Source organism: Mus caroli, unplaced genomic scaffold (assembly GCF_978045245.1).
Source record: "Mus caroli unplaced genomic scaffold, Mus_caroli_1 scaffold_6, whole genome shotgun sequence".
NCBI lineage: Eukaryota > Metazoa > Chordata > Mammalia > Rodentia > Muridae > Mus > Mus caroli.
Genome location: NW_028227261.1, coordinates 3,897,076 through 3,923,413, shown reverse-complemented (window position 1 = coordinate 3,923,413; position 26,338 = coordinate 3,897,076). Strand labels below are relative to the sequence as shown.

General features: G+C 54.8%; 2 protein-coding genes across 10 annotated transcripts in view; one reads left to right on the top strand and one right to left on the bottom strand.

Annotated features, from left to right (window-relative positions):
• The window catches only part of Chd5 (chromodomain helicase DNA binding protein 5), a 50,892-nt gene extending 44,424 nt beyond the window's left edge, over positions 1-6,468 (top strand). For 3 of the 6 annotated variants that reach the window (XM_021159626.2, XM_021159625.3, XM_021159629.3), the window contains exons 34-42: positions 466-543; positions 1,020-1,157; positions 1,403-1,511; positions 2,059-2,191; positions 2,422-2,617; positions 3,367-3,530; positions 3,658-3,772; positions 3,883-3,936; positions 4,797-4,837. In XM_021159626.2, coding sequence (XP_021015285.1) covers positions 466-543; positions 1,020-1,157; positions 1,403-1,511; positions 2,059-2,191; positions 2,422-2,617; positions 3,367-3,530; positions 3,658-3,772; positions 3,883-3,890 — 941 coding nt within the window. In that variant the 3' untranslated portion in view covers positions 3,891-3,936; positions 4,797-4,837. Of the gene's footprint in view, positions 1-465; positions 544-1,019; positions 1,158-1,402; positions 1,512-2,058; positions 2,192-2,421; positions 2,618-3,366; positions 3,531-3,657; positions 3,773-3,882; positions 3,937-4,796 lie in introns of all 6 variants that reach the window. The other 3 variants (XM_021159628.3, XM_021159627.3, XM_021159631.3) reach the window with 2 other exon arrangements.
• A 3,186-nt stretch (positions 6,469-9,654) lies between these two features.
• Positions 9,655-26,338, bottom strand: part of Kcnab2 (potassium voltage-gated channel subfamily A regulatory beta subunit 2) — an 86,579-nt gene continuing 69,895 nt past the window's right edge. For 2 of the 4 annotated variants that reach the window (XM_029476429.2, XM_085838542.1), the window contains 12 exons: positions 24,871-24,950; positions 22,333-22,377; positions 20,751-20,795; positions 19,673-19,716; positions 18,701-18,787; positions 17,983-18,030; positions 14,734-14,819; positions 13,080-13,200; positions 12,892-12,986; positions 12,233-12,353; positions 11,691-11,779; positions 9,655-11,071 (listed from right to left, as the gene is read on the bottom strand). In XM_029476429.2, the coding sequence (XP_029332289.1) occupies positions 10,982-11,071; positions 11,691-11,779; positions 12,233-12,353; positions 12,892-12,986; positions 13,080-13,200; positions 14,734-14,819; positions 17,983-18,030; positions 18,701-18,787; positions 19,673-19,716; positions 20,751-20,795; positions 22,333-22,377; positions 24,871-24,950 (951 nt within the window). In that variant the 3' untranslated portion in view covers positions 9,655-10,981. The remainder of the gene's footprint in view (positions 11,072-11,690; positions 11,780-12,232; positions 12,354-12,891; positions 12,987-13,079; positions 13,201-14,733; positions 14,820-17,982; positions 18,031-18,700; positions 18,788-19,672; positions 19,717-20,750; positions 20,796-22,332; positions 22,378-24,870; positions 24,951-26,338) is intronic. The other 2 variants (XM_021159363.3, XM_085838543.1) reach the window with 1 other exon arrangement.

The window sequence follows — 26,338 nt, the reverse complement described above, 5'->3', positions numbered from 1 at the left end:
ATAGGATTACAGATCCCTTTAGCTCCTTGGGTACTTTCTCTAGCTCCTCCATTGGGAGCCCTGTGATCCATCCAATAGCTGACTGTAAGCATCCACTTCTGTGTTTGCTAGGCCCCGGCATAGTCTCACAAGAGACAGCTAGCTATATCTGGGTCCTTTCAGCAAAATCTTGCTAGTGTATGCAATGGTGTCAGCGTTTGGAAGCTGATTATGGGGTGGATCCCTGGATATGGCAGTCTCTAGATGGTCCATCCTTTCGTCACAGCCCCAAACTTGGGTTACTTTGTTCTAACATGTATTGGTGCACCTGGACTGAAGGTGGTACTCCAGGGAGCTTGTAGCTTGTAGCTAGCCCTACCTCCCAGGGAGCTCTGTGAGCTGTGGCTATTGGACCCTGAGTAACAGTTCTGATGGATAGGGGGTCCCCCTCTGCCCATGAGCCCCCCTCCCTTGCTTTTTTTGCAGAGGAAGTGCTGCCGGACAAGGAGCCGATCCCAGACAAGCCGGAGCTGAGCTTGAGTCACAGTGGGGATTTCAGGCCAGGTGGGCACTTCTTCCTGTACCCTGACACAGGCCTCCTGGGCAGCCACCTGGGAGTCCTAGATGAGGCCAGAGGACAGGAGCCTGGACTTGCAAGTTCCTCCTGGTCAGGATGGCTATTTTCTCAGGAGACAAACTCATCCTGTCCCTCTCCCTACCCCTCCTGTCACCCCGGTCATCCAAGGAGGGAGAAGAGCTGCTGGTCACAGATATCTGTGGCTCAGCTTCTTTGCTCTAGAGCAGCTACCCTCCAATCAGATTTGAATTCTCCCTTCATGGTGTTCTGAGCTTCTCGGTGGTGCGGGAGGGGTGCCAGGGCCTGGAACAGCAGGCCTCCCTGCTCAGGATGGAAGCAGTTGGGGTGGGCTCTCCCTTTACAAGGGCTCATGTGATGAGCACGCAGCATCCAGTTGCTGGGACAGGGCTTTGAGTAATGCCTTCTAGATAGTTGATGAACATGGCCTGTCCCCTCCCCCCAGATGACCCCAAGACTGAGGAGAAGGAGCCCGGGGAGACTCAGCAAAACGGCGACAGAGAGGAAGACGAGGAAGGCAAGAAAGAAGACAAGAACGGGAAATTCAAATTCATGTTCAACATTGCAGATGGCGGTTTCACAGGTACAGAGGCAGAACAGTAGACGGGGACCTGGCTGTCGGTCTCACTTCCTCACTGTGTCCCCCAGGAGTCTGGGCCGGTGGTAATTTTATTCTGAGGTGTGAAGGTTTGATGATGGTCCATCATATGCCCCTCTTAGCAATACTGGAGCAATGGGCCTCTGGTAGCCGGTGCCGAGCAAGCCGGGGCATAAGCCAGGGGTAGGGGAATCTCCATTCTGCTTACCTTGGTCTCTCTCTCTCTTCAGAGCTGCACACTCTGTGGCAGAATGAGGAACGGGCAGCTGTGTCCTCGGGGAAAATCTACGAAATCTGGCACCGCCGTCACGACTACTGGCTGCTGGCAGGCATTGTGACGTATCCTTGCTCGGTCAGGCTGGGGGGCTCTGGTCAGTTTCTCTGGGCCCCAGGGGACCCACAGGCTCTAGGAGCACCTCTACCCTCCTCTCCCAGCTTCTGGTGACTTCCCAAAACCTTGGCAGGCCTCTGTGTCTCTCTGTCATGTTCTGTTGTCATCTGGCCATCTGGCTGGGATGTGCCCCAATCCCGTTTCCTGATAGTCGTTGGATTTAGGACCCCCACCCCCTTTTGATCACGCCTGGATAAGGCCATGTTATTAGGTTTTAGAGGTCAGGACTTACACGTGCCCATGTTGGGTGCAGCATTGGGTGCAGGGATGGGGTCACCACTCAGAGGCCTCGGTGCCCTGTCTGGCACCTGCCACAGCCTGCTAATGTCACTGATGTCTTCATTGCCGGCTTGCTTATCCTGAAGCTGAGGCTGTGACTTGCCTGGGTGTGCACAGACAGCAAGCTGGTACCCGGGAGGGGGGGGCTCCCACTTCACCCTTACCGTCAAGCCCCTCATTCTTGTGGCCAGCTTCACCCTTAACGGTATCCTGCAGGCATGGCTATGCCCGCTGGCAGGACATTCAGAATGACCCGAGATACATGATCCTAAATGAACCTTTCAAGTCTGAGATCCACAAGGGCAACTACTTGGAGATGAAGAACAAGTTTTTGGCCCGTAGGTTCAAGGTAGGCCTTTAGGGATGTTAGCTCCCTGACCCATCCCTGTACCTAGACCTGGGCCAGGCTCACCCCTGAGGAGAGTCAGCCCACACAGGCAAGGCTCCAGTGTAGAGACTCCTCCCCTTTCAGCCTAGAGCCTCAGCTTCAGTGGGTGCCAGTCGGGGAGGGGCACAGTGGCTCTGTGGGAGGAGGGGGGTCAGGCCAGTGCTGTCACACACACTGCCCCGCCACCCCAGCTGCTGGAGCAGGCGCTGGTGATCGAGGAGCAGCTCCGGAGGGCAGCGTACCTCAACATGACCCAGGATCCCAACCACCCAGCCATGGCGCTCAATGCTCGCCTGGCAGAGGTGGAGTGCCTTGCCGAGAGCCACCAGCACCTATCCAAGGAGTCCCTCGCCGGAAACAAGCCTGCCAACGCCGTCCTGCACAAGGGTGAGTGAACCTGCTCCTCACCTCTCGGGGAGCACCTTCAATCTTGCCCAGGGAGCACGCTTGGCCTAGATTGGAAGTGTTGATAGGGCAGATGTGCAGAGGGGGAGGCCTCTGGGACCAGAGATACGGTTCTGCTCTAGAGCCTCATGAGGTTCCCTGCTTTTAAGACCTTCACAGAGATACCAACAAGGAGGGACAGGCTGCAGTGGGCAGCACAGAGATGTGGGAGATTGGAGGGCTCCCCGATGCTCACACTGCTGCCCTGCGCAGGTGCGTGTGAGCCCTGTGCCTGCAGTAATGACTCTTAAGAGTCACCATCTTGGGGCAAGGGCATTTAAATTTAGGAAGGGGGACAGTGTGCTCAGAGTGTACTTTGAGTCTTACTCCAGATCTCTGCCTTTCTGACCTGGAGGCTTGCAGCCTCCTTGTGGGGCAGGGCACAGCCGAAGGTGGGATGTCTACCACTGTGCTCACATATGAAGGTCTGACTATGTTTTGTGGACCAAGGGTCTGGAGCTTTTTTTCCTGTCAAGAGGGGACCCTGGAGGAGTTTTTCTTGGAAACCTTGTTTCTCTGATTGGCAATTCCGGGCTTCCCAGGCTCTGAGAGCCTGGTGAGGAATGTCCCACAGTGTCCACTTTCGGGTGTGTGCCGTGCCGTCCGTACAAACACCTTCCTGGCCACTACCTGTACGGCAGTTGTGGAGGGCAGACCCAAGCCCTCCATTCTTAGGCCCTCCCACCCTGCAGTCCTAAACCAGCTGGAGGAGCTGCTGAGTGACATGAAAGCAGATGTGACACGCTTGCCCTCCATGTTGTCACGCATCCCTCCGGTGGCCGCCCGTCTGCAGATGTCTGAACGCAGCATCCTGAGTCGCCTGACCAACCGAGCCGGTGACCCCACCATCCAGCAGGTCAGGTTTGGCCTGCACACCGCACCACGGGCCTGAGTCACCCTGTCCTGTCACGTGGGTGGGTGCCCCTGGGCGGGGGCTGGGCGATGTTCTGGTTGTCACCTGTAAAGCTGGTCCTTGCCTCCAGGGCGCTTTCGGCTCCTCTCAGATGTACAACAACAGCTTTGGGCCCAACTTCCGGGGCCCTGGACCGGGAGGGATTGTCAACTACAACCAGATGCCCCTGGGGCCCTATGTGACTGGTAGGTCCCCATCCGCTTCCGGGCAGCATGCACACAGCGCCCCCTTGGGGCCCAGCCTGCCCGACGCTGGGGATGCCAGGCAAGCCCATGCTCTGATCTCTTCTTGGCAGACATCTAGCCGTCCTCGTGACTTCCCCCTGTTTCAGCGCTCCTTTCCAGCTGAGGTGAGGGTGCTTGCTGGCCACCCCACTGTCCCATATTGCTCCAGTTTGTCCCATCTGTGCGTTCATTGGTTCATGCCTCTGAGCCTTGGAGACTTATGTGTCTGGTAGTTTTTGAGTCACATTCTAGCTTAGATTTGGTCATGGCTTTGTGTGTGTGTGTGTGTGTGGACATCTGTATGTGCACATGTGTTCTTGGCCATGTGTCATTGGCCCCATGTGGTCATGGCTGTGTGTGTGTGTGTGTGTGTGTGTGCGTGTACATCTGTATGTGCACATGTGTCCTTGGCCATGTGTCATTGGCCCCATGTGGTCATGGCTTTCTGTGTGTGTATGTGTGTGTGTACATCTGTATGTGCACATGTGTTCTTGGCTGTGTGTCATTGGTCCCATTGATCATTGCTCCCAGCCTAGAGCCCTGTCCTGCCTCCACTGTCCTGCATGATGGTCTGTCCCATGGACAGTTGCTGCTTGTCTCAAACCCACAGTCTCTGTTCAGGCTGGAGGCAGGGGGTAGGGTGGGGGGAGTGTCTGAGGGCCTGAGTGTGAGGATGGCTTTGGGAGTGGAGAAGGGGGAATTCAGACAAGTCACTAGTCCTGATGGCTCTCTCCAAGACCTGTCTGTTCCTGTAAGGTAGATTCCAAGCCAGAGGCCCTGGGTAAGCTTCCAGACTGAGCCTATTGGATGCTGGGACTCCAGCCAGCAATTAGGTGCAGCTCACATCAAGCCCAAAGGCCAGGGCTAGGAGATCTTAATTCTGGGACTCTCTCTGATCATAACTGTGACCAGTGTGGACAGGCAGGTGCCTGCCTCTGGCCACCTGGCCACCCACTCTTACAATCAACTGGTTTACCTTTTGCAGCCAAGCCACCTGCCCAACCCCCGTGGGAGAGAAAAGCTACAGCCCTTTTAGGAGTTGGTGCGGTGTAGGGGTAGAAAAGGGAAACCACGGAATTCTATCACACGGAGGACAGGCCCAGGCTGGCTGCGCAAGAGTCCAGAAGTGCCACCTCATCGTAGTTGAAACCTTCTTCCGCACGGCATCCCATCTACAGCTACGCCTGGCAAGTCCCGGCGCCTTTTCCAGAGTGACTGACTTAGAGGAAATTCCATTTACCTGTACATTTTTTTTTTTTGCACTTTCCTACTGAAGATGCGAACATGTTTGTCTTGATAAAAAGTTGGATGACGTGTGGAAGATTCAGATTCACGACCCTCCTGTCTGTCACCGGCTCCAGACCTCAAGGGGAAGCTCTTTGGAGGCCCTTGGTGCTGCTGCTCTATGGATTCAACTGCGGCCAGAGAGAATGGAGCATCCAGTGCTCTGGAAACCCTTAGTCTGCCCCCCCGCCCCCACCTGCACCCGTGTGACTGCTCCAGACCCCTGCCTGCTTGGGACCCTAGTGCTAGCTTAGCCAGGGAGGGGATCAGGTCTGGAGAGTGGCTGCCTACCCTGCTGATGCCCAGCATGGGAGACGGCCAGGTACATTCCACTTCTGGGCAGGAGCGCATATCTCAAGGTCTCTGGAATCTCTCGTTTCTAGTGGACACGTGGTGGTGCCAGCAATGTGTGGCAGGTTGAAGTGAGAGTACCTCTCTCAGAGGGTGGAGCAGATTTAGACCTTGGACAAAGCCCCCTGCAGGGGTTTCTGGACATTTGCTGTCTGCTGTGGTGTAGACAGGTGTGAGCTGGTGTCCCAGAGAAGGGTCGTGTTTGTTTGGTGGCCCTGGGAGACTTGTCCCACTCACCTTGGCAAAGACAATTATCTTGGAGCGTCCTGGGCCACACAGATGCCAGCAGCCCCTCCCGGAGCTGAATTTATCTCTGTTGTCTTGGTCCTAGAGAAGCCTTGACTGAGGTGACTTCTGCATGAAGTAAGGGCCACAGGGACCTTTGCTGGATCTCTGAGGGTATGGAGAGAGCTGTGCTTGGAGTGGGGACTGGAGCTGATGGTGACTTTAGATCCTTCCTACCCGGAGCCTTCAAGGCTTCTGACTTCATTTCCTGCAGGGAAGCCTTAAGAGTGCCAGGCCCATCTTCCCATGTCACTGTTGACACGCACTTGTCTTGCTCCACCCCAGCCTGTGGCACCACGTAAAGCTCCATGCTGGGGTGGGGGTGGGTGGAGCCTGCCAGGCTCCAGGCCTGTGTCTGAACTTCTTACTGGCCCTTGGCTCAACCTGGAGAGATCCTGGGGTTCAATTTACCCTGAAATGAGGACGGGGCTTGTGGAGAGAAGCCAGTCTGGTCCGAGGGAGCTTGGTAGGGGTCAGATTCTCCTTGGAAAAGGAGTTGGGGGTATGCAGCATCTCTGGGCCCGCCAAGAATGGGGGCAGGTCTCCATGGCTTGTTTTGAGGACACTTGGGCAGGTGGCTGGCCTTTACTTAGCCCAGATATGTACACATCTGTAACATAGTTCCTCCTCTGCTCCTGGAGGGCTGGACCCCCACGGCTTCTTCTACTGTGGCACTCCTATACTTGAGTGTCTATCCAAGTCTTAAGGCTAGCAACTGGCCGCACACTGTGGGTAGGCGGGGGGGGGGGGAGGGGACTCTGGCCATAGACAGGACCTCTGAAGGCTTGAGTGCATTATGGTGGCTGACCCCGCTCTCCAAGAAGGGCTGTCCTCTGCACAGGAGCATCTTCCCTAGTTGCTCCCCAACCCAGACCTTTGTGTTAATCCCAAGATGGGCAAGATGGTCAGCCCTGTTGGCCTCAGTTGCAACACTGACATCCTAAGGCTTAGACCTGCAGGCTCATGTGGGACAGAATAGGGTCTGTGTCTCTTGACTTGACTTCAGGGGTCCATCCCTTCCCTGAAGACTTCCCCCAGGAGTCTTGCTCTGTCCATCCATCTCTGCTTCCTCCTGGGCCATACCCACCCTCTGTGGCCTTCCCCTCTCCACAGCCACCTTGACCTGAGACCCCTGCTGGCCTGGGAGGGTCTTAGCTCCTCAGTTCTCCAGGGTAGATTGCCCAGGCAGCTGAGGAGAGGACAAAGTCCTTCAGAGTGTTCGAATCTTGGCCCTTCAGCTGTCGCCTGCTAGAGAGTGATGGGATAGAGGTGGCATCTTGGGGTGGCTCTCATTTTGCTGCTGATAGAACTGGGTCCTCATGCCCGAGATATCAGAGCTGCAGTGACAGTGATTTCTAGCTGCTTTGGCTTGCTTAATTCTATAGGATCTCTGTGGAAGGTGTGGGGTGGCTCTTGGGTGACATAGGGGTTTGGGTCAGAGCTACATCATCTGAGGGCACCCCCTCACACACCCCTGTTCTGAATTGCTTACTCCCCATACCCCAGGGGCCACCTGTGAGCCAGGGCTCCCTCCCCCAGCCTCTGGGTGCTCCCTAGCCCATGTGGGCTGCTGGCTCAGTGACACCTGCGACCAGTCTAAGTCTCAAGTCCTGCAGGGGTCACGCAGAGGGTAGGCTAGGGGACCAGGGCTCTTTGTAGTCTCATAGAGTGGGCAGGTGTTGATGCTTGGAGCATCTCGTGTGTGCCAAGGAAGGGCGTTGGGGGCCTAGGCTGACCCTCCCTCCAACTTCGCTGTCTTGGCCTACCCACAAGGGCTCCTGCGCAGACCACAGCCAGGAGGAGGCCAACCTGCCCAATTTATATACCCGGAAGTTTACAGGTCGTGGCGCGTCAGCCCAAAGTCTTTGGTGTCCCTGCGTTTATGGATATTTCCCTCTTAATTTTCAGATTTTTTTTTAAAACAAAAGTATTTTTTTAGGTATGATAAACCCGGAAAGGGCCTGTTGGGTATGTGTGTATGTCCTGAACTCTCCACAAAGCCACACAGGGACCAGAGCCCAGGTGAGAGGCAGCTCTTCCACCCGGCCTGGAGGGGAGAGAGGGTCCCCTGCTGCCTACCAGGGTCAAGCTAGACTGCAGGGATTCTCTTCCTGCCCAGGCCAGGCTGGCATCTGTCCTACCCTTGCCCAATCGAGCACACCCTGATGAAGTCAGAGTAGGAGCTTGGTGTCAGCTGGGAGCATCTCAGCAGGGGTCCCAAGGGCACATGCAGGAGCCCCTCTGAAAGGCTGTCCTGGGAAGGCTGGACAGACCAGTGTTATCTCCACTCGTATTCTCTGTGTGTATGTTTTGGTTTCTGTGTTTTAATAAACCCTTTGGGAAGGGATGGAATCGCTGTAGTTCTCAGCCTCCATGATTTAGGACGGGGATGCGGTGAGCGCCTGGGGAGGTGAGGGCCCTTTCCCAAACCTTCTACATTTATGATTGGTACCCACGGCTTAGGGCTTACAAGGAAGGAGGGGAAACCCCAAGTAGCAGTGTTGCTGGAGGAGATGCCCCCCCCCCAGACACAAAGTGATCCCCATGCTTCCCCCAAACCCACCAGCAGGAGAGTAGCAACTGGCTGGTCCCTAAAGGCATGGCGTGGCGTGTCCCAGCCATCAGCCCTGGGCCTTTGGAGGCATCAGCAGGGATGAACTGGTGGCTAGCAGGGAGCAAGCACCTGCATCTCCCACAGGCTCTGGGAGAGGTCGGGGTGGATCTTGTGACCTCCCCAACCCCTGGACTTGGTCCCTTCCTCTCATCTTGTCCTTAGCTGTAGGGTTGGCTTTGGGGTGGGTGGGGCGGGGAACCCAAGACCTCAGCTCCCTGCATTTGGCAGCTCTGCTTCCCCCCTCCCCCACCCTGGGGCTGTCTCTGAGGAAAGGAGAGATCAGACACGTGGAGACCAAAGGGCTCGGGTTTTATTTGCCATTCCATAAATACGGGGCCCGCACCTTGGTCTGAGTCTGTCAGGAAGCTGGAGGCGTTTGCTGTCGGCCTGGTGGGGTGCAGTTAGCGAGGAGCCACGCTCGTTTAAAACAAACAAACAAACAAACAAACAAACAAAAACGGGGCGAGAAAGCACGTTATGTATGTACATGAGGAGAGCAGGCACACAGGTGCCCTGCTGTGCCTCGGGACCTTGGGCTCCGAGTGCCAGATCCTCTCTACATGGCCCTCCTCTTGCACCAGGCCTGGCAGACTACTTCAAGGTGAAGAGAAGCTGGCTTGGACTGGCCTGCAGGCAGCTGGACTAAAGGAAGGAGAGGCCATGGAGGAAGGAGCTGGCCTTACACCCTTTGAGGGCCTGGGGGCAAGCTCCCACTAACAGGCTGTCTGTACTTGCTCTGCATGGCCTCCCAAGCCAAACTCCTCCACAGAAGTTTAAGAAGCAAATCCCTGACACTTCGAGAGTGGGTGTGGAAGACAACCTGTCAGAAACACTTGGTTAACATGTCTTCTGCATCTAGGGCTCATGTGGGCTTTAGCCCAGTTTATCCTGTGGGCCTTAGCCTGGCAGCCTGTTTTCCTGTCTCTTGCACATCACCAGCAGGAGCTTTGCTCTGAGGTGTGGTTCACAGGCAGGCAGTAGCTCCCACTGAGGACATCCCTGCATGCCTGGCCCACCTAACAAGAAGGGCCAAGGCCAGCTGTGTGGACAGGTCTGGTATTTCCTGCTGGGCCACTGCAGGGCCCTGTCCAGAAAGCTGGCTTCGCTAGCCAGGCATGGAAGTACCAGAGCCCAGTGGCCTCCATCCCCACACCCACAGAGCTGCTTCTGAGGTCTCAGGATCAGCGCTATGAGCAGCCAAGGTTAGAGAGCCCAGGGTTTTCAGGGGGGTTTTGTGGGAGAGAGGAAGCTACTCACCCTGTCTGCCTTTCTTCCTGTCTCCTCCCCATAACCCCCCCATCTCCCCCCTCCCCCCATCCTCACCTCTGCCCAGCCTTAAGAGCAGCAGGGAGCAGCCTTGCAATAGCAGCTACAGAAGGCAAAGCCAGGGTGCTATGCATCCAGGGCTTGTGCCTGGGAGCTGGCCATGGTCTGTGCAGCAGGGCAGGAGGCTGGTCTCCTAGGGAGCCAGCTGGGTAGGACCCTGTCCCCCAGAGCATCACAAGACCATGGGATGGGGCCTCCGGGCAGCGTGTACTAACCAATCCCTCAGGCTCCCTGGCATCAACATCCATGCACCTCCCAGTGATAAAGGGCTGCCTATCCTTTCCACTACTCCCTCTCCCCATCCTGCCCTAGGCTAGCATGAGGGTATGCAGAAGGGAATGGGCGGTCCTAACCATTTTTCCAGGGGGAGGCCCTGGGATCTATTCTTAAAACATGGAGACTATTACTGGAGCAGCTCCCGTAGTCCCCTGGCTTGCAACATAGCTCTAAGTGCTTCACCTGGGCAAAGCCCACATCATGAGCCCACTGCCCCGGTACAGCAGAGGTATTGGAGGAAGGTCTGTGAGAGCAATATGGTCTTGCGAGCCTGCTGCCACCTGCCTGCGGTGGGGCCAGCTGCCACACTTGCCCACGAGTGTCTGTCTTGAGAGGCATACTCCGATGGGCTCCATCCAAGCCTGCTGAGCTTGCCTGCTGTGGGGCTCAGCAGTTGGAAGATGCTGGGAAAGCCAGCTGGAATCCCTGGCCCTGCCAGCAAGGGTGAGGGTGGGGGCCAAGGGCCAGCTGGGTAGCTATAATGTCAGCCAAGGCCCGGTGGGTATGTGGGGCAGGTCAAGGCCTAGGAAGAGTGGGGTTCCCGGCCAGCCTCGAGCAAAGTACCTGGTGTCCATGGAAAGAGGGAGGGCCCTGCTCTAACCACCAGGACTCTGGGAGAAGGGTGCACACCCCTCCTTTGAGACGGGTTCTTGGCGGCCCCTCCTGCTCTAAGGACGAGACCTCCTCCACCCAGCCATGGCTTCTAGAATCTCCGTGAAGGGCCATGGCTGGGAGCAAGTGTTTCTTCTTGAAGGATAAGCAGAGGTGGTGGGCTTGGGCGGGATCCTCTGGATGTCCCCGTAACTGATGCCATCCCCTGGCATCCGTCGTCGGACAGTATCCAGTGAAGCAGCGGCAGGCGGCATCTGGCGGTGACTTTGGAGATGGATTCCCGGTCACGTCTGGGCATAGTGATTTCCCCTTGGATGTGAACCACACTCTGCATTTGGCTTTGAAACAGCAGAAGCGAGCGAACAGAGACGAGGAGGGAACCGGGAACTGTCCGGGTGGGGCACAGGGGCTGGGGAGTAGACTTAGGATCTATAGTCCTTTTTGCTGTAGGGTTTATTGCCCAGAATGCTGTCGATCTCGTGGACGATGGAAGACGACAATTTTGGAAGGACCTGCATGCAAGGATAAGAGTGTAGCTTGGCCTCGGGGAGAGGAGGGTGACTTCCCAGTGTCTCACGGCTCCTACTCTGTGCTTTGCACCCACCAGGGATTCAGCCTGGGCTACCATCATTAGGTCCTATCAGGTCTTTTGGTCTGAACTTGGCCTCTCTCCATGCCAAGAGCCCCAGCAAAAGCCTAAACGCCCAGCTGGGGCATGCCCTGTTCCACATCAAACCTCCATCTCAGCTCCGGGTCATGGCCCTTTGCTCCAAGTCCTCTGACCTCCCGTTACCCAGCTGAGTGGCTGCCCAGCTCCTTCGGCTCCTTCATGCCTTTCTGACTTTGGTTCAAGGCCCCCCTGTCTTCTTAAGGCCCTTGGGTCTCTATAATGCCTCTGCTCCCCTGCATTCCGCGTCCTTGCCTGCTCCGGCCTCTCCGCTCACGGCGGTGGCTCTCTCAACACACCCACTCGCAACATTTGTGTCTGATTCTGTGAGGACCAGCTCTGCAGAAGCAGGGCTCAATTGCCATCCCTGTAGGGCCTATACTCCCGGAAAGGTGTCCAGTGAAGCTGTGTCTCCAGGAAGGCTGGGGATACCTGAGCCCACCACCGGAGCCCCCGAATCTCACCTGTATTGCTCCAATGTTCTCCATAAGTTGTTCTGCATTGGAAGCACCCAGAAGCACGGAGCTGACACCCTCATTCCTCAGGCACCAGGCTGTGGGCAGCGAGACCAGAGGTGAGGGCGAACCCTCTGCAGGGCCTGCCTGCCTAAGTGTGCCTGGGCAAAGGTAGTGGAGCTCTTGTCTGGGGTCTGAGGGGGCTTGGGATGCTCAATAGTACTGGGAGAGTTTGCCCATGGGGCTAGAAGAGGTTCTGGCCACACTGTCCCTGCTGGAGAGGTGGCCCAAGTGTTTAAAGATCCCTTCTATCCTCCATGACTCCTGGCTAGCTGCCTGAGGCTCTAGGCTGGTGGCCTAGGCTCTTAAAGAGACAGAGTCCACCTCTGCCCCTGAGAGTCCTTACCCTGGCCATCATGGGGGTTCTCTCCAGGGCCCCTTTCCACAGTGTAGCTAGACAACTACTTAAAGACATCTGGAGGGAAGGTATAGCTCAGGCCCTCAGGGACCCCAGGAGCAAGTGTCTCCCTATTGTACCCAGAGCCCATTACCTATGGCCAGCTGGGGTAAGGTGCAGCCCAGGCGTTCGGCAATGGCCTGCAGTTCCTTCAGCTTGGCCTGCTGGCGGCGACCCTCCTCACTTAGGATCTTGTCCTTCAACCACTGGTAGCCCTGGGAAGGGGAAAGTCCAGGTAAGGGAAGGTCCCTGGACCTTCTGATACAGGTAGCTGACTGTTTCCTCTAGAGACTCCTTCCTGGGCTCTTTTGTCCTCTGGCCTCATGCTTGGCCCTGGGCCAGACTTAGACTCTTTCATATCACGAAGGAGAAGGATGGTGGTGGATTGACCTGACCCTGAGCCAGAAGCACAGGCTGCCCACTGTTGGCCCTCAAGGCTTTTGTCTCCCGTATATGAACATTCTCATGCTTCCTGGGTGTTCTCTCCCAGGGATGGGATTGGACTTTGGGCCAACTCTTAAGCTTTGTCTGGGGTATCCAAGATGGGAGCGTGGGTCAGTCATGGGTAGGGAACCATACCATACATTAGTGGGCCAGCTTGTACCGTGAATACTGAGCCATGGTAGGGGAGTGGTTCGTGGGCCTGCTTACCCGGGGCCAGTCCCACCCCACGGGTGGGAGAAAGGCCTGTATCCTTTCTGTATCCTGTATTCTTATGCCAAAGGCACCCCTCCCCCACACAGCTGTGCTCACCTTCAGGGAGGCTCTGGAGTAGGGTGGGATCCCGCTGTCATACTTCCCTGAGACGATGCCGCACGCCAGAGGGGACCAGGTCATGGCACCTACTCCTGAGAGGGTGCAAGAGAGAGAAAGCAGGTGAGGTCAAGCTGGTCCTGAGGGGAGGGGAGGAGTGGCTGACGGCAAGGTAGGACAGTACCCACCTATCTTGTGGAACAGCTCTGGCAGCTGGACCTCCACTTTCTCCCTCTGGAACATGTGATATTCCGCTTGCTCGCAGATGGGCGGGATCAGGTTGAACTGCCGAGCCACCGAGTAGGCCTCCTGAGGTGCAGAAGCAGACCATTGCCATCAGCCACCTGGAGCCCCAGGGACCTTACTGCTCTCTCTATTCCCCCCAGCTTTCCTGAGAGCCCAGAGGGTGGGCTTTGGAATCCTAAGACTTTAAGGTCCTCGGAGGAGTCACAATGCAGTGATGCCTAGGGCCGAGGCAGTTTCCCCATTTGTCATATGGTTGCAATGAGTCAAGGTGTCTGTAGCTCTTCTAATTGGGCCTGGCTCATTACTGGCACTCCGGACAGCATGCCTGTTGCCCTGTGGCCCTGACCTCAAAGGTGGTGCTCCCTCGGGAGGCAGCAGCTCTGCCTGCTAACCCTGGGATCAGGAGCTTGGGGTCTTGGCTTGGAGGTGCTCCCTTAAATTCCATGGATGAGGTGAGCTCGCTAATGTTTGTAGACAGTTGTATGGCGGGGGACCCGCTTGCCACTTAGGGAGGAGCTGTCCCACTTTGGTCTGAGACTCAGCTTCCTCATTTATAAAATGGGATAGCGACACGCAGATTTTTCTGAGTCCTGGCTGTGGGCAGTCAGAGCAAGATGCCCGACAAAGGCTCTGGAGTGTGCTCAAAAGCTGACTTATGCCAGGGTCTTCTCAAGTTCCCCAGGATTTGAAACAACCTAACCCCACCCACCCTTGCACTTCTGTGATTCACTGCAGCTACAGCTATGGAATGCTGGGACACCGGGCATGGGCGAGGTGAGGCCAGATGAGGAGTGGAGGTGTGGGTAGGGAGGTGGGGTAGTCAGGAAAGAGTCTCTACGACCCCTCTGCCCTCAGGCAGCCTCGTCATCTGGGCACTCCCTTCAGTGTCGCTGTCAGCAGGAGCATCCTGCTGACTCTTCCTGGGAACCACAGAATACCCAGGGACACAGGTTGCTGTAGCCTGTGATGCTCCCATGGGAGAGAAGGACAATCACTGGGGTGCTTTCTTGAGAATAAGGATGAAGGGAGAAACCATGGATTAACAGAAATTCGTGTCCTAGCAGCTGGGTTGGTCATTTTCTAAGACAGCCCGGGCTCTGTCCGGCATTATCTAGGTATCAGCCTTGAAATAAGGCAATGTGACCTTAAGCATGGGACTTCACCCCCGTCCTTGACCTCCCCGTTTGAGACATGGGGCAACATCAGCATTTACCTCCTGTGGCACTGCAGAGGTTGAATCTCAAATCTCACAGAACAGCCTAGCCACGTGGCAATGAGCATAGGGGCCGAGGCTTGCTTAGGCTCTAAGATCACGCTTAAAGCTTCCTATAGGTTTTCCCCAGAAGCCTCAGAGCAGGCCATGAGGGTAAGCCATGGCAGCAGGCTTGTTCTATAGATCTGGAAACTGAGTCTCTGAGGGCAAGCCATCCATGCAGGGCCATGTTGAGTCAGGTTGAGACCCATAGCTATACCAATCACACCCACCCTCGCCGAGCACACGTGCCTAAGTCTTGGTTTCTCCTCCCACAAAAAAAAACAAAAACAAAAACACAAAACAAGACCCCCATGCCAGTGGATACACGGGCGTCACCCTACCATGATCTCCATGGAGCTCCAGCGTGATGTGCCCCAGTACATGGCCATCCCCTGGTTGATGACATGGGTCATGGCCCGCACGGTCTCTGAGAGAGAGAGAGAGAGAAGGGAGACCACGTTTGGGATGGCTGGGGCTCAGGGCCAAGCCTGGGGATAGTCTGCAGATGCAGGTGGGGTGCCAGGAGGAGGGAGCAGGCTGCAAAGGCGTCTTGCAAGCAGTGTACTTCCTGGCTCCCGGAGTTTGGTGTGGGCGTCGGGAAGGGGAGATTCCCCGAGGAAAGAAAATGGACTTGAAGACAAGGTGAGCCTTGCCTGGATCCTTAGAAAAGGCTTATAGGTGGGTAGACTGATGTGTCCGTGGCTGGCTATGGAAAGGAGAGAGGGTGAAGCCCAAGAGCCGGTCTTAGACTCTAGGACGGGGACATGGGAAACCTGGTCACTCAGGGGGGACCATCTGGATGAAGGCTACAGTCAGCCTGGCCACGGCAGTGCCATTAGCAGAGCTTGCAAGCCCAGCTCTGCACATTCCAGGAAGGCGCCTCACTGGGTGCCCGAGGATTTCGGAGAGGGCGGGATGGTTGGTGTCTGTAGGGACAAAGGCAGGCCCTTGAGGCTGGAGCCTTCTTCTCTCAGTGCCTGGGGAGCCAGAAGCAGAAGTTGAAAGTTTTGGGGAGACCGTGCCTGCCCAGGCTGGAGTATCCCTCAGTACATGCCATTCTCAGGGCAACGGAGGTGGGGTGGGGAGGGGGTTGGGAGGGAGTAGGGGGATTTAATTATCCTCCTGTGAGGGGGCAAGGTCTGGAGCAAATAGTTGTAGGGTCCCACAAAAGCCAGGACCTACAACATCCCAAGGAATAAACGACTGAATCTCCGCCCCCCATCTTCTTCTAGGGCAAGAGTGGGACTCTTCCCACGCCAATGACACAGTCTTCCTTATAGTCAAGAGTTTGGGGGGGCATAAAAATCTGCCAGCTGAAGTATGTATAAAGGGGACTGGGAGAAGAAACGGATAACCAGGGTTGGAGGACAAGAGGGCGATGGGGGTGGGGGAGTGTGGTGGAAACACATTAGGAAAGGGTCGTAACAGAAGCCATCATTAGGAATGGTCCTATGAGCTGGTTAAAAAACCCTGCCACGTGTAGATCTTTTCCCTTGGCTGTTTTGCCTCTTAGGGATGTGTGGGTTGTTAAAAGAGATTGTGGCCCTGGTGGGGTGAGGGCTGGCTCCATGGATTTCCCGCAGGTCTGATACAGTGCTTGCAAGGTTGACAGCCAAAGGCAGGGAAGGAATGGAGAGGGGCAAGTGTTTCTAAAATCATAGTGGTAACATCTGCCTCAGCTCCGAATGCTCCACCCATCCCAGAGGCAGATCCCCACCTGGCAATGGCAGGGACCGAGAGAGAAGGGAGGGAAGGAAGAAGAAAATGCTGGGGCTGTTCTGGGAGCCTGCCTGCAAAGGGCACTGGAGTCACCACCTCCTTGAACTTGTCTGCTCTGTTTTGGGGTATCTTAACTTCTTGCTCATTCTGGGTCCCTATATTTCTTTGGCCAAGGTCTGTTCATGGTAGAATCCAGGGCATCCTTATATCTGGTACTGAGGCTCCACAGCTTCTGGGAGAGTGGTCCCAGTCAGTTCACCCAGAATGCCAGGGAAGTCACACTCCACCCTGTCCCCCGCCCCCCGCAGGGCAACTGCGCCCTTGCCTGTCTTCTGAGGTCAGAGACTGTGGCTCTTTGGCGTCTTCTTTGCCCTGACTAGGTAAGGGATATATGAGAAGAGAGGCTGGGTCTTCTGGGACCGTCCCTGAATCACTGGCTTTAAATGACATCTTTTACATCCAGAAGAGAGCAATGACTGATTGGGATGCTTTCAGGAGACTGAGAGGGTCCTGGGGCCCTCAGTGGTTCCCTCATCGGGCTCCTCGATGGGCTGTCCTTGTTAAGATTTTTAGAAACACTCTTGGGGGAACCCCAGACCATGCAGCATGGCTCCCCTACTCTTTTCAGCCAAGGCTCAGGTCCACATGCCAGAGACAGGGAAGCCACAAGGACAGCTCACATCAGTCCCTCTCCCCAGCCTCCCCCAGAGCTCTGTCTGGTCATGGTTATGGAGATCACAGCCAGAGGATCGGCACTATGCCCTTCCCATGCAGTGAGAGAGATGGAGACAGTCTGGCACCTGGAAATCAGGCCAATGGACAGGAGTCTGGTGTGACTGGCTGTTCTGAGGGGCAGGGGAGCCTAGGCACTGGGGGGATGTGGGCAGAGGCAGGCTGGATGTTGGACACATGTATGTTCAGGAGCACTGTGTATCCACATCAGCATGTCAGTGGAGCCAGAGACAGTGACCCTTAGGGACGACTGTCTTTCACCTCAATAATTAATACTGCTGGACAGAAGCAAGGGGTGCCAGCTCCTTCCAGCTGCAGCCAAAACCCAGGGCGTCTCTGCAGCATTACAGACAATACATAGGAATGCAGCGCTACAAATAATACATATGAGGGGTCAGGTGGCAGCACCAGGTGGCAGGCAGATGCCCTGCCAGGGTGGAACGCTGCCCAGATCCTAGGGTGACAAAGGCCTACCCTTGAGGTGGGGTTCTACGGCCCTTGGTTGATTGCGGGGGAGGCAGATACCAAGCATGGCACAAGGAAGCCCTGGACCTCAGCATCATGCCAGCTCACATACATAGAATCACTCCATTTCGATGGAGTTTCCTGGCTGCTAGTTAAGAAGACATGAATGACCACAGAGCCAGGGCACTCACAAGGAACCAGCATGGTCGATGGGGCAGCTTGATGGGTGGTGTTCTGTGAGCTATGTGAGAGGCTACGTCTTCTTAGGGGTCCCAGGACCCTTCTGGAAACCTGGTCTTTCCCAACCCTCCCATCATATCACCCAAGGTCAAGTTCCCAGGTAGGGACTGGAGCATCCTCAGATCAAGAGAAGACCCCAGCAGAAAGCCAGCCGGCCACCGCAGGTCACGGCACCGCAAGCATGGAGTGGGGCGGGGGGCATGCACGCTGGTAGGGAGGGGATGGGGATGATAGCGCGGATGGACAGCAAGGGGCTCCGATGCCATTTTGCTTTCCCTTTGCTTGCACGATGTCCTCATGGGGCATGTCCCCACCCCTTATGCATTTTATGGAGAAGTTTGTTATGGGGGGGACAGAGCGTCGTGAATAAAAGTACTGTCTCATAAAATGCAGCTCGGACAGAGAGTCAATAGTCGGCTGAGGGTACTGTGTACCTTCAATGATGAATGTCCGTGACTTGAAGGAACTAAATGGGTCCCCTGCTGATAAAAGAAAGGTTTAAAGAGACCAGAGTTTATCGCTGTGGGAACACAGAGGCCTGGTATGATAAAGGACAGGACAGAAGGGCACAAATCATCACACAGAACAGAGTTCTGTTAAAAAGAAAGAATATATATATATATATATATATATATATATACACACACACACAAGTGTGGTATATATATAAAAGCAAATGGAGACAAAATAACCAGTTCAGCTTAACCTCCCGAGTCCCCAGAAGCGGCAAAGCATAAATGAGAAGATGCCGAGGCAGCAGGTGGGAAAGATGGAGGGACCGGGTGTCGAGGGAATAAATAAACGCCAAAGAAACCCAGACAGCTCTTCAAAGCACTGAGTGCCCAGTCTCCTTCAGGCAATAAGACCCCACTAGAGCAGAAGACCTCTAAGCCCTCCCGGGGGAACCAGAATAGAAGAGTACAGTGGTCCCCGACAGACACCACTGTGCAAAATACCAACCGCTGTGCAAAGAGAACGCAGCCAGGGGAGAAGTCCTGAACACAGCCAGCTCGAAGAATGAAGAACGAGATCAGGGCCTCGGGCCAGCCCTCCCCCGCCCACCTCTGTCCCGAGGACCCAGTGTGGATGTGCTTAACAGTCACCAGAGCAGCTGGCTCTGCCTTGCATGAGCTGGATAACTGGTCGACCTACCTTCCATGGGCGTGTTGGGGTCTGGGCGGTTGGCAAAAACCACATCCACGTACTCCAGCTGCAGCCGCTCCAGGGACGCTTTCAGTCCTGGGAGAAGAACAGGAGGGGTCAGCTGCTTGTGCTTCTAGACCCTCCCTGGGCCAGGCTCAGGGGGAAAGAGAGGGACGAGGGCAGGCTCATGCTATGTAGAGCTTTGGGGCAGGTGAGTGTCTCAAGGAGATGCTAAGACATCCTATAGGGAGTGGGCACCCTGTCCATTCCAGAGGATATCAGAAGAGCACAGGCCAAATGTCCAGAGACCAAATGGATAGATGAGCTTTGGCCCACTCTCAGGACCTGGAGGTCTGTGCAGTAACAATGGCCACAGTCCCACACAAGGAGGGTGCAGTATTATTCACTGTACAAAAGGCTGCTGGTGTTGGACACACACAAGTCATTAATCCACACCTGCCAACAGCTAAGGTAAGGGCTGGGTCTGAGGTGGGAGGGTCAGGTGGCAAAGCTCCCGTTACGATGTTTATTATGATGAATATTGCTTGGAGTCAACGTGACTCGAGCAAGAGGCAGAGCCCTCATCCAGCCACCGCCACTCTGGGCTGCATGTCCGATATTCCCAGAAGCCCTGAGTGTGTGTGTGGGGTATGCCCTCACACCCCCACTTTCTAGGCCATTTGACACAAGCTCAGGGAGGTGATGGCTCTCCCCCAAGACCATTCAGCCAGCACACATTCAGCCTGCCCTGAAATCTGGCCGGCTCCATCCAGGTTTATTGCAGCCTTTGTTCAGTAGCGCGTTCCCCTTGCAGTTCCTCCCCCTCCCCCATCTTTTTGGAGCAGAAGGAAATGGCCAAAGGAGGGCTCTGTGGACCCCAGGGTTGAGGCCTAGGCTGGGTCTTTGAAGAAAAGGTAAGGCTACTACACTTCTCAGCTTTATTCACGTGCCAGGGACACCAGGGTTGGAGTCCCTCCTCACCTTCAATTATGTGCTTCCTGGAAAGGCCTCTCTCAGTCTCCGCTCTGAAAAACACGTCAACAGGGTGGGGGGTGTTGCAGTTGGTTTGGGGATGATATTTACGATATGGGGTGCCAGGAGAAAAGCAGGTCAGGAAATCTGACGTCTGTGGGTGACAACTACGGGCTCAGGTGGATTCCTAGACTCTGTCCCCAGGGTGGCGTGGGGACGAGGGCTCTGGTTTTCGAAATCACCTTGGCGCTGCCCAGTTTGGTTTTATTTACTTATGCTTTTTGAGATAGTTTCAAAATGTTAGCTCATGGTGGCCTCAAACTCATAATCCTCCTGTCTCAGCTTCCCAAGTATCGGGGTTACAGAGGTAAGGCCAGTTACAGATTTTTTTTTAAAAGAATGAATCATATATGTTTTTAAACTTTCTTTTTTTTCTCTCCATCTCTGTCTCTGTCTCTCCCCCTCCCCCCCCTCCTCCTCTCTCTCTCCTTGAGACAGGGTTTCTTGTGTCTCAGGCCAGCTTCACATTTATGACACAGCCATGGCTGACCTTCAGTGTCTGCTTCCTCTGCCTCTGAAATGCTGTAACTACAGGCATGAGCCAGCACACTTAGCTTACCAGATATGAGGAGCACAGGCCTTCATGCATGCCTGGCAAACACCCTTCTAACCGAGCTTCCTCCTCAGCCCAGAAATCATATTTACAACCCCCATGAGATGAACTTGCCCTACAGAGAATATAGACTCGGACACCTGGAGAAGGGCAGAATGAGTGATATAGGTGGCCCAGGGACTTTAAGGGGATTTAGACAGTTCACCATTTTCTGTTTTCTCGAATGTTTATAATGCCATCACGTAAGTAAAAATAATAAAACTTAAGCAACGTTTGAGTAATAGACAAATTCGACCAAAGCTGCTTGCAGTTTGGGAATACGTCAATAGCTGCCAATCTGTGGGTGGCTGCGCAGAGGTCAACATACCCTCCCTCCCCAAGACTACGCTATGGCCCTGGCCCCAGCCTGGTCTCTGCAGGAGCCTGGGCTGTGGTGAGCTGCCACTCTGGGAACACTGCAACCCCTGCACTTACTTTCCACCCCAGAAGATCTTGGTGGTGATGACAAGGCTGGACCGTCTGCAGGGCAGAAGAGAGGAAGGATGTTACTGGACCTGGCTGGCCCTTGCTGTCTTCCCTCAGCCCCTCCCTAGGTGCTGCTCTCTTACGTGGGAATGTTTCTGAATTGTGACATTCTTGCCAGGGTTTGGATCTCCCCACTAAAAGATGTAGCCAAGCTCCCAACACTGTGGCCTGGGTGCTGGGGTCTTTCAGTGTCTCCTCACAGCAATGGCACAGTGACTAAGACAGGTTCCCATTTTGCTAGCTTTGAACTCCATCACTTTCTAAGCACTGAGGGATGTGATATAGCTGGGTGCTGGGCTGAACCCTGCCACGCGCCCCCCCCTCAGGTCTAGCACAGTTCAGGTCTAGCACAGTTCCGCCTGGCTAGATTGGTGACTTTCAGGTCTAGACAGCCTCCCCCTACTCCCAAACTGGTCCCTTTACAGATGGGGACAATGAGCCCCCGAAGGTTGAACTGATCTCTAAGGTCCTTGGCTGGGGCAGAGAAGACAGGGTCCAGATGAGAGTCAAAGGCTTTCACATGAGCCCAGGCCACCTGGGAGTGTTCATGTGTAGCTCATTTTGGCTGAAGGAACCGGGCCCCCCTACCCCCATGAATCTCTGAGTGGAGTAGGACAAAGCTCTCTCTCTCTCTCTCTCTCTCTCTCTCTCTCTCTCTGTGTGTGTGTGTGTGTGTGTGTGTGTGTCTGAGGGAAGGCTAGGACCAATCACATGAAGAATCACTTTGCCTCAGAGAACTGAACTGTGTACCTACTTAGGGACATAGCGAACCCTGGCACCCCAGTTTTAGCTGCTTGCATGGAGCCCACTGTGGTGTGACGGCCCACTCCCTCTGGAGGAGCAGGGGCTATTTCTGTTCTGGGAAGTCCTCCCTTTCTGCAGGAACAACTGTGCGTGACCTGAGGCTTCGCGTGCACAGGGAGGCCACGGCAGTACTTTCTGTGTGCACGGCAGGGTTTCACGTGGCTGAGGTAACCTAGAGTGGCTGATCATTCTGTTTCTTACCTCCTGAGGACTGGGATTACCAGTGTGCCTGTTCCATGCCACCTCCTTTACGCAGCACTGGGAATTGAACTCATGGCTGGTGAGAACTCTACCAACATCCCTAGCCCTCTGCAGGACTCTTGTTCCTGCCTAGCACTGGCCCTTGCAGGATACTTAACTTTTCCATAAAAATAAAGAGAAGGAAAAAGAAGAAAAGGCGCTGGTGTGGAAGGGTACGTGTTGTCAAGCTCGATACCCTGAGCTCATACAACGTGCCATATACCCACCATGTGTAAATAAATATATGTAATGATAAAAGGCAATTAAAAAACATGCAAGGGGCTGAAGGACCACTCCTGTGGTAATCAGGAAAGAGCAACCCACAAACTCTCATGGTTCCCACTGCAGGGCCACCAAGTCCAGGCTTGTCCCTGACAGATGGCCTGCCCACCCCAGCATGCATTTGCCTCTCCTGTGCTGCATCCCTCCCCACTCCCAGCCTTCCTTGTGTGCCCTAGAGACAGACCACAGAGAACAGGATAATTACCTCCATCCCTTCTTCTTAATGATGTTCCCTAATACCACTTCAGCTCTGTGAAGCAAGAGAGAAAGAGAGGCAGACATGGGGATTTCATCAGTGCATAACGGAAAAAAAAATCAAACCCAGCCCCACTGTGACAATGGGCCATCGGGTCCCCTCTGTGAAAATGCCACTGGGGTTGGAACGCTAGGCTGCCTATGTGGTGTTGGCTCTGCAGCTCATTCCAGAATGGCTGAGGCCTGTAACTGTCCAGGCCTGGAAGTAGGGGCTCTGCCAGTCCCCGGATGCAAAGGCCTGTGCCTCTATGCCTTGTCCTGAGGCAGAGGATGCACCTTTGCATGTGCTGGAAGGAAAGGTCCCCAGAATACTGCTTCTTCAGCCAGCTGCAGATACACTGGGGAAAATGTGACAGAATGTAACAGGTGAATCTATTTGCAAAAGGTACCAGCGTAGGGCTTCCAACAAAGCCTGTGTGTCTGTCTACTTTGCCAGTGCCTGTCTTCTTTGTGCGTGCATGCCTGCGTGTGTGCGTGAGCACATGTGTGCATGTGCGTGCCTGTGTTTGCGTGCAGCTCGTGTCTCTCTCTCTCTCTAAAACAACAGAGAGGCATCCAGCCCACTGCCTGTTCTTGGCATGGCTCAGGGTCCTGCTCCTAACTGGGGCCAGCTGGGGTCACAAGCTGGCTGTTCCAGCCTCCCTTGGCACAGCAGTGTGGATTAACTTTTAAGAACTTTCTGCTTGTAGCAAAAACGTTTCTAAGTAAAAACAACAGACGGAAAATGATCCAAACTCAGTGCTACATTCCAATTATAAAGCGGCTGAATCATCCAGTCAGAAATAATGGGCTCTAATTTGCAAGCTGTTTAGCATATATTCTGAACGCCCCTCATTTATGGTCAGGACACACTGAAAATTCAATCAGCTCAGCCTCCTTTCATTCCATGGTCCCCCAATTTGTCAGACAAAAGGCCAGGAGAGGAGGAAGATGATAGAGAGGCTGTCTGAGCAGCTAACCTAAGCCTCTTGCTTGCAATCCTGGCGGCAAGCTACAAATGTGGGCACAGAAATACTGCAGGTCACCGAGAAACACACAAATTACTGTCAGCAAGATATGTGTATGCTCACCCCTGGGCAGTGAGGGGCAGCCCTCACTGACTGCTTGCTGGAGCTATGGCTAGCCCCTTGGACAGAGAAACTTGGCCTGCCACCAAGACATAGTGCTCAGTTTTAGTCAGACTGGCTGCTAGTGTTAAGGCATCTCTGTGGTGAAAGCTACAGGCTGGACTGTGGAGCTACAGCGGCTGGCTGAAGAGCTGAGGGCAGGGGGCTCCATAAGCAATGCCACCCAGAGCAGAAAGCGTTTGCCCAAGGCCTTGGCTTCTACAGGGAGTCCCCGAGAGGCCCCGAGGATGCCCAGTGTACAGCATGGTTGCCTAGGCATGCCAGCTCTGCATGTCCAGTTAAACAGAGTGAAAGCAGTAACAGATCAGAGACGGTGGGGCCATCTGGAGATGGAGGAGGTGGCATTAATCTGTGTTTGCTCTTCTAGGCAGTCAAACCCAGGCAGGCTCTGGCCAGGGAGAAGACTGGGAGATAGATGCCTTTAGGCTGGGCATCTGTACCAGGCTCTTCAACCTCTGACCGCTTGACTTAGCTCATCTGTCTGTCTGGAAAGCATCTCTCTTTGATTGGAAGCGGCTGTCTGTTTAGAGAAGGGGAGGAGTCCCTGGTATAGGAACAAACGTGCTGCTGATGGGAGCTAAAGGGATGGGGGAGCAGCTGTCAGCTCCCCAGGGACTTGCTAGCGATTGGACAGTGGTCCAGCTGGGGTCCCTGATGAGCGGTGCTTTGGGTGCCACTCCAGGCAGCAGGTAAAACCCCAAGGCCTGGGAAGCAGGTGCTGGCCCCATGACCGTGGTACACAGCGGGTCAGGGCTGCAGCTAGCGCAGCTGATGGGAACTTGGCTGGTTCCAAACAGGAGTGGGCCGAAGGGGTGACAAGTGGGAGCCAGCGAGTGACTTCACCAACCAAAAACTGGCTCTTAGAAATGTGGTGCAGGAGAGCGGATGATTTGATTACAGCTCGCCTTTAAACTCCAAGCCAAGGGCTCCGGCCGAAGGGCATTGGGCCTTTGCATAATTGAGTTGGAAAGTTCATTGTCAAAATGGGAAGTGCTTCCTTCACACTGAAATTTGCCAGAGCCTGCTCTCTCCAGATCAGAGAGGCTGTCTGCCCTGCAGCGCCTACTGCATCATTAAGACATGAAAATGTCAGGCTCTTGGGGCTGGCCAAAGCTCACCAGCAGAGCCTGGGACAATGGTAAATCTTGGCTCGAGCGCAACCTTGGTGCCTGGGCACATGGGGCGGGGCAGTTACTGGGACAGGGTTGAAGCAGGCCCCATCAAAATATCTCCTAAGGTCATTTAGAGTTTTATAAAGAAGACAGAGTGGAAGACACCATTGTGAGCACCCAGGAGAGAGAGACAGGGGACCTTGAGACATGGTGCCCTGTGCCACTTCCTCCTGGGAGAAAGGTACGTACTTTCCAGCGGCGTAGACCTCCGCCGTATCGAATAGGTTGATGCCATTATCGTAGGCCAAGGTCATTAGGTGCTCTGCCATCTGAAATTATAAAGCCAGAGTTGTTGTGGCCAGCACTGTGTTGCCAGTTCCAGGGAGGCTCTGGAGCATCAGCCCTTTGGCCTAGGCTCTTCTCCCGGCTCCTCTGTCCTCCCTGCCATAGCACAGGGAGGCAACAAACCCTTCAGAAAAACCAAACCCTCCAGAAAAACCAAGACAGTAAGACGGATGAGGGAAACAGCCTACTGGCTGTCAATTTTTGGGGGGGTCACCATGAAATGTGGTCACTGTACTGAGCTGAATAGTGTCTCTCCAAAATTCATGTGGACCAGAACCTCAGGATGGGACCAGACTGGAGAGTAGGGTCTTTGTGAATGTAATCACTAAGATGGGTGTGTGTGGGTGTGTGTGTGTGTCACACTGCCTCCAGCCAAGCCATCCAATGTGAATGGTATGTTAGAAGGAGAGAAGGTTACAAGAGAATGCAGAGGCAAGAAATACCACCAGAGGCTGAGAGACAGGGGAAGACCCCTCCTCCATGCCTTTGGAGGGACCAGGTCCTGACCAAACTTTCAGACTCCCTACTTCCTGAAAATGCACAGTTGGCAGCACCTTGCTGTGTCTGTCATGAAGCCCAGTGGCTAATCTTAGGAGGACAGTCACTTGTCTCATGTCTCACTGAATCTCTTGTGGCTGCTGAAGGAGCTCTGCAGATGACCACAGAAAGTCCACAACCACTCCACAGCGGAGCTGAGAGTCACGTGGCCTTGGCTGGTGTTCCTTCAGTATGAGACTTGGATAATATCCTAGACATCCAACCAATCTCATTGTTGACCAGACCTTACTACTTGGGCTTCCAGAAGGGTGAGCCTCATCCCATGGCCAGCAACAGTGGGTGGTGGGGTCTGTGACCAAGGAAGCTGGAAGCACAACAGTCATCGATGGCCCCCACCAAAGTATGGCAGAGAGAAGTGCTCCTGAGCGGCCAGACCTACCCCATGCAGATCAGGCACTAGCCCTCGCTTCCCAGTCAGTCCACTGCACCCCTGCCTGGTTCTCTGATATTCAGTGGTTTCAGGAACCATCCAACCAAGGGGAGATGATGTGTGAGTACGCGTGTGCGAGCACACGTGCATGCTGAGAGACTCTGGGTGTGAGATGCTGAGGAGAGCAACCTAGGGAAGAGATCTATGCCCATTGGTGCTCATGGGAAGGTGGACTTGGTGCTATGAGACTCATCAGGGGATCCAAGAAACTCAGGCTGCGCTGAAACCTGTTTTTCAAACACTGCAGGTGATAGTGCAGACCCTGAGGCTGAGCCACGGCTGCTGGGGTCCGAGCCAGAAGGGCCAGGATGAAGAGGCCATGGGGCTCTGGAGAGCTACCCACCCACAGGGAGCTTTGCTGTCTCTTCTCCTGCAGCTCAAGTG